We start from the raw sequence: 6,395 nt of genomic DNA on the forward strand, positions 1-6,395 counted from the left end.
GTGGGCAGGTCCAGATCGACTTCCTGACCCCCAGGCTCCCACCTGGGCCTCACAACCTTCTCAGGCCCCCGCTCTTCCCTTTTCACAGCATGACACCAGGGGTACCAAAAAGGCAAACTGGACTTTATTATAAAGTTGGCTACAAAGTCACCGCAGCACCATGAGGTGGCCACCTGGGCAGGCCCAGGTGGTCTGGCAGCCGGGTGAGTCCCGCACCAGGTACACGCACTCGTGCAAGCACATGTGTGACAGCGGCAGGTCTGCCTTCCTCCATCGGAAAGGAACGTAGCATCTCTTCACGCCCCCCACCCCAGGCGTGGGGCGCAAAAGTCACAAGAAGGGCCGCCAGGGCGGCAGAGTCCATCGGAATTGAAATCCCGTTACTGGTGTGTAGAGAATTCTACGTGGGTGTCAGGAGCCCCTCAGGGCACAGGCTGGCCCCAGTGGGCGCAGCCTTTCCCCCACCAGGGCCCAGGGGTGGCTTGGCCCCCAGGAGTGGAGAACTGGCCCAGGCCCATGGGGCAGCGCGGGGGGAAGTGAGACTCCCCCGTTCTCCGCTTGAAATCCCATTCAAGGAAACTCACTACGAGTGAATACAGATTGAAATGGAAACTGGGATCGCTGGAAGTCTCTAATTTTAAAAAGAAGCTCCCCTCCCTTGCCCTCCCACCTCCCCTCACCCAATCCTGCAGGGCCTGGGGAATCAGATACATCCCCCTCCAGCCCCTAGAATCCCCCCAACAGTCCCGGGGGGGTGGAGAGCAGCTCCACGTCTTGATGACAATATGCCATACTTGACGACGTTAAGTCACAGACTTATTCAAAACGTTGGTTCCCCTCCACTTCCATCTGCAGAGAGAGAGAGAGAAAGAGGACAATTAGTAGGTTTATTAGGGAAGACAGGCTGAGGATGCGACATACAGTATGGGCTTCAAATACGTTGGCCCGATGACTGAATGGTCGTCACAGATTCAGCAGGAAAGGGAGCAATTTGGATGGCAGGCGTGCACTGTGGCCGCAGTTTTGGAAAGGATGGAGCCACAGTGGGGAGCCTCCGGTGGGGCCAGGGGATGAGCCTCACTCTCTTTACTTTTCCAAACACCCATAAACTGTTACTCTGTATTCCCTTTAGGAGTTAAGAATACTGAGATAGAGCTCTAATGCCTCTTCCATCAATTTGTGTGTAGCATTAGGCAAGTGTCTTTAACTCTGGGACCTTGATTGTCTTCATCTGTGAAATGGGGCGATGACGGCAGATCCAGGTGCTTCCCAGAGTTAAGGAGTACAAACCATTAGTCAAGGATTCTCTTGCATTTTATCCCACATGTCTAACCCCTGCCCTCCAGCCCTACTTGTCTGGAACTTTCATATTGTTTTTTTATTGGTCCTTATCCTCACTGCTACCCGGGGCAGCGGGCGATGTTTCCCATTAATAAAATTGAAAAACAGGGCAGGGAATTTACTCATCTAATTGTGCCCAGCACCTCACTGGCAGGACAGGGACTTGGGCTGGACTCACCTTCATGGAAGCTGTCTTGAACTTGGCTCTGGAGTTGATGCAACTCATCGGTAAACCCATCGTAGGGGAATGCTGAGACACCTGTCTCAAAGGCGGTTTCATATGTGGCCAGGTCCTCCAGGAAGCTGTGGTCTTCTGGGGACAGGTTGTTGCAAGGTGACAAGGCCCCTCCTGGGACCGCTGTCTCAGGATCCTCTGAATTCCACTCCCCATTGGGGTCTGGGGTCGAGAGATCCATGAAGATGTCTTCCACGGGCGTCTCTTCCAGGAATATGTTATCAGGGCCAACCAGGAAGTCCAGCTCCTGGCATTTCCAGGGTTTCAGGTCAAGGCTGAGCACAGGAGGGCCAGCCCCTGACAGGGACAGGTTGGAGTCTAGGGGCTCCAGCCCCCCGAGTGGCTCCAGCCCCCCTGTGCAAGCCTCAGCTGAGAAGGGCCGGTCCATGCCCTGAGCCAACTGGCTGATCTGCTGGATGAGACGGTCGATCTCGTTCTGCTCCTTTGCAGAGTAGTGGAAGAAACTCTGCTTGACTGGAGAAGCCTCAGGGGTAAGCAGGCCTTCGGGCACCAGGGGGACGTCCACAGAGAGGGGGCCCCGGAGCTGGGCTAAGGCCAGGAGCGTGCAGTCCCCATTACCAGGGCTGCTAGGACTCGGAGGCAACTTCTCATAGAGAAAACTGCATCCCTCCTGGGCGAAGTAAGTCTTGGTGGGATTGGGACTCAGTTGTTCCGGGAAAGTTTGGCTGGGGCTGTTCAGGTGTGCTTGGAATGCTGTGCTGGGAGGAGTCAGCTGCTCCTGCACAGGACCGCCCAGAGGCTCTGGGAGGGTGGCGGTGCTGGGAAGCAGCTGCCCCGGGAAGTTGGAGGTGCAGGGAGTCAACTGATCTTCATAGCTTCTGGCTGAGGTTTCGGTCAGCTGGCCTTGTAGTGGACTAGTCAGTGGATCTGGGAAGGTGGCACTGCTGGGCGTCAGTTGATCAGAGAAGGTCATGGTGCTTGGTGTCAGCTGTTCTTGGAGAGAGCTGGACGGAGTGGGCAGGTGGGTTTGGAAGGGCTCGTGGAGGCTGAACAGGAAGGCGCAGCCTCCTGGTTGGTGGGGTGTGTAGGGTGGGGTGCACACGAGATCCTTGCTCAGGCCAGCTTGAAGGGAAGGCTCCGGGCCAGACGGAAATGTCAGATAACTGAAGCCCAGCTCTTTGGAAGGTCGGGGAAGCTCTTCTGATGTCGAGACAGCACCCATCTCGGGAGCACTGGGGAAACTGGTGCTTCCGGGAGCCCCCAAGGCCGGGGCAAAGAGGGGGTCAGGGCTGGAGCACTGCTCCTGGGAGAGGATGTTCTCAGGGAATGAGGGCAGCATGGCTGGGGTGCCCAGGATATAGGCAGCCCGGGCGTCTTCAGAGTTCAGCTGCTGGCGGAGACTCCAGGCCTCCGTGTTACTGGAAAGGAGATAAGACACAGCCAATAAGGATTTGCTGTCCATTCCCAGAGCAGTCCCCCCTTTGTATCTCCTCCATGGCCACCTCACATGCATGCCCCCAGGCTCCTGTCTTGCAGCTCACCTGATTGGGTAGTTATTGGCAGTAATGGGGCCTTCTGGACCTTCTGAGTATAACAGGCAATAAATCCATGCCCAGCCTCCAGGCTTAGCCTGCAGTCTCACGACCATCTCTGCCTGAATATCTCCGCTCTCAGCCACTGGGGGGTGGGAGGGAGAGAATACAGAGTTAGGACACACATCAGGCAACATTGCCTAAACTATCACCCCACTGACCTCTCTACTGAGTTGGGGGACCCATGACAGCCTCTTCTGACTACCCTAACCTGAACCACTCAGCTCCCCACCTTGACCTCACCACGTGGAGTCCCCCAGTACTGATGCAGTCCTCACCTTGACTCCTCACCCTGATGTTCACCCTAGAGCATCCAAAGATGTTGGCCTCTGATACCTCCCCAGTATCAGTCTTGACCACTGTCCTTCTTTGTTGGCTCCCCCATGCCCTTCCCCAGCTCCCTGTCCTGTCCCCAGCTTCTCTGGACACTCACACAGGCGGTAGTGTTGAGAAGAGGCGTGGCCCAGGTCCTCGGGGTGCAGCAGTCCGTACCATGACTTACAGAGCAGCTCACTGCGCTCAAAGCCCAGGTAGATTAGGACACTGGGGAAGTGGAAAGGGTGAGGTCAGCTTTCTGTTTTCCCTGCATAACCCAGGCATCTCATTCCCTCCCGGGTCCTATGCCCCCTTAGATCCCATCCTTCTTGCCCCTGGCTCCAGAATCTAGGGTCCCCTCATTTCTGGTCTGTCTTCCTCTGGGGGTCTGAACACTCGGGGCTTACCTCTCAGAGATGTCCAGTAGGGCCAGGTCCTTAGCATGACGGCTCTGGAACATGGCCAAGAAGAGCGAGGCAGGGCCAGGGCCGGGGCCAAGGCGAGATCTTGGCTCCAGCGGGGCACAGAAGGCTGTGAACACGGGGTTTCCTGCCCAGTAGGCTCCAGGTGGGTGAGCATGGAATCGGCCTCGAATAAGCACCAGTTTGTTGCCTGCACTCTGGCGCCTAAGGGACTTGGAGGTGTTGAAGCGACAGCGGAAGAGGCGATCTAGGTGAGTGAAGAGAAAAGCTGGTAAGAGGACGAAAGGCTGAGGGAGACGGCAGGTGGGGAGGAGCAGGGCAGCAGGAGGGAGGTCGAATTGAGGGAGGGACAAAGCAGTTCTCACCGGTGTCCAGGGCAGAGGGCAGGGTCAGCTGCTGGCGCACAGTTAGGTGGTCAGCTGGGTCAATGATGTCATAGATACTGTCACCCTGCGCGACCAGGTCCACCTGGAGAGAGGGGAAGAAGCGGTGACCATTAGCGAAAGCCTCAATATCCAATCCTTGACACATAGCATCTTGCTGGGTATAAACCCTGCTCCTGAATAATTCTCAGATTCCCAGAAATAGAAAGCTCGTTGTGTCCCATCCGTGCCCCAGCCCCAGATGGGAAAACCTCTGAGCACTCACCATGGAGTGGCCCAGGTGCTCGCTCACACTCTCGGACAGATACAGCAGCTTCCCTTCAGCCGTGAACACAAGCAGAAAGCCGGGAAGCGCGGCCACTATGTCTTCAAGCTCTTGAGCTGAGAGAAGCCCCGTGGGGCCGGCCAGAGGAGTGCCTGCAGGGGGAGAAGACATGGCGGGTTAGGAGTAAGGCTAGGATGCAAAGCAGAAGCGAGGAAGACATGGAGTGAATTTCCGATAATCTAGAGGAATTCCTCATGGACCTGCCTCTGCACACACCTGTTGACCTACTGCCAGCGGCTCTTGCCCGGCAAACCTGTTGCTGGACTTCTAAGCCCCGGCCGCGGCTTCCGCACCCGGGTTTCAGAACCACGGACAGCGCTCCGAAGGAGCCCTGCGTTCAGCACCGCGGGCAGCGCCCCCCGCGCACCCGGCGGTGCTGCCTGCACCGCGGAGAGCGCTTCCACGGCGGCAGAAGCCCTTCCAGCTCCGCGAACGGAGGCTGCGCTCCCCCGGGCTTTGGCGGCTCTCCCTCTGCAACTTCCCGGGCTTCCCTGCCCGGGCTCCCGCGGCCCCTCTGCGCCGGTGGGAACTGGGGCCATCCTGTCCCGGCTCTCCTCACCTAAGTCTAGCACTGGGGACAGGCTCTCTGTTCTTCACCCGGGACTAAGGTGAAGTCTGGACAGAGCTCAGAGGAAAAGTAGGAGACCCTCGGTCCCCCAAGTGCCTTCTCTCCCCAGCGGGCCAACCCCAGTGGGCTCCCGCGTCTCCGCTGTCCCGGCGTCCGCCGCCCGGGTCTCCGGCCGCCCCGGTTTGCTCACCTCCAGCGAAGAAGACGCCCTTGCGAGTGTAGATGCAGGCAAGGCTCATAATGTGCAGGTAGGACAGCCGGACCTTGTCCGCCTCGGCCAGCGGCAGCAGCTCCTTGAGGTTGCGGATCTCGGCGTTGATCTGGTCGCGGCGCGCCTTGGAGGCGCCCTTGGTGGAGCGGTACATGGCCGGCGGCCGCGGAGCTCCCGCTCAGCCTGCGAACACCTGCGCTCCCGTCCCGACGGCGGCGGCTTCCTGCTCCGAGCTTCCCCGTCTCGCACTCGGTCTCGCGCTCCGCTCCTCTCCTGGGCTCCGCTCAGCTGCGCTGCCCCCTTCGCCTGCCTCCTTCCGCCTTATATAGCTCCTGCCAGGCGTGGGGGGGCTCGCTCGGGAGAAAGGGGGGCGGGAAAGCGGGAGGCTGGGCTGAGCGAGCTGCAGCGGGAGCCGCTGGCGGGGGGGGGGGGGCACTCCTCCTCCCTCCCCGGCTTCCGACGTCATCCCGTGACGTAGAAGGAGAGCGGGAGGGGGGCGGAGGGAGGGGGAGCCGCGGGCTGCGGAGGGGGCCAGGGCTGGGCAGGAGGCAGGTGCCGCGGGAGCGAGGCCTGGAAGGGGGTGCAGGGACCCAGGCGTCCCCGGGTGTTCAGCTGAGCAGAGTGGCGGGGCGCCGAGGCGGTCTCCTGGCCGTGGAGGGCTGGGCGAGGCCGGCTGCGACAGCGAGTTTTCTAAGGAGATAAGGAGACGGGAAGGGCAGCGTGGTCCACAAATCCCCCTCCTGATTTGCCAGACGAAGGTCCCGTTCGCAGGCGGGGAAGAGGCCCTTGCTTGGCCTCTGCGTGGCCTCGGTGGGAAAGGTCACAGCCGCCGTGTCTCTCCAGGGATTCCTCCGTCTGGGATTCCCTTAGTCACTTTCAAAGAACAGCCTCCTCCTCCCACGGCTTTTCAAAGCCAGGCCTTGGTGATTTAAGCAGGGGTTATGGGGGCGGGGGGGTCGAAGGCCCTAGGATGGGGCGGGAAGGGGTCCTGAGGAAGGGGGCCAGCTGGGTTTGGCCTTGGTTCTCTTTTCCCACTGCCAAA

At 59.5% G+C, this 6,395-nt stretch overlaps 1 protein-coding gene across 2 annotated transcripts; it reads right to left on the bottom strand.

Moving 5' to 3' along the window:
* Positions 1 to 820: 820 nt before the first annotated feature.
* NPAS4 (neuronal PAS domain protein 4) lies at positions 821 to 5,819 on the bottom strand. 2 transcript variants are annotated; one of them, XM_054570570.1, is made up of 8 exons: positions 5,333 to 5,819; positions 4,515 to 4,666; positions 4,232 to 4,334; positions 3,852 to 4,113; positions 3,563 to 3,672; positions 3,079 to 3,214; positions 1,520 to 2,955; positions 821 to 849 (listed from the first exon to the last, which is right to left on the bottom strand). In XM_054570570.1, exons 1-8 carry the CDS (start codon positions 5,505 to 5,507, stop codon positions 821 to 823), a joined length of 2,403 nt encoding a protein of 800 aa, XP_054426545.1. In that variant the 5' UTR covers positions 5,508 to 5,819. The 2 variants fall into 2 exon arrangements, with proteins under 2 accessions (XP_054426545.1, XP_054426546.1); XM_054570571.1 differs by lacking the exons at positions 3,563 to 3,672; positions 4,232 to 4,334; positions 4,515 to 4,666; positions 5,333 to 5,819 and having other exon boundaries at positions 3,852 to 4,023.
* Between the last annotated feature and the right edge of the window lie 576 nt (positions 5,820 to 6,395).

The sequence above is a fragment of the Pteronotus mesoamericanus genome, unplaced genomic scaffold (genome assembly GCF_021234165.1).
Source record: "Pteronotus mesoamericanus isolate MK-2021 breed Mesoamerican mustached bat unplaced genomic scaffold, CSHL_Meso_final contig_214, whole genome shotgun sequence".
In the NCBI taxonomy this organism is placed as follows: Eukaryota; Metazoa; Chordata; class Mammalia; order Chiroptera; family Mormoopidae; genus Pteronotus; species Pteronotus mesoamericanus.

Bases quoted from the DNA above. Each gene is read 5' to 3' on its own strand.
- NPAS4 (XM_054570570.1), bottom strand. From the start codon at position 5,507: ATGTACCGCTCCACCAAGGGCGCCTCCAAGGCGCGCCGCGACCAGATC. The intron at 4,667-5,332 runs GTGAGCAAACCG...CTCCCCCTGCAG, and splicing joins GGGCGTCTTCTTCGCTGGAG to GCACTCCTCTGGCCGGCCCC. The intron at 2,956-3,078 runs GTGAGCTGCAAG...TCTCCTTTCCAG, and splicing joins GCCAATAACTACCCAATCAG to TAACACGGAGGCCTGGAGTC.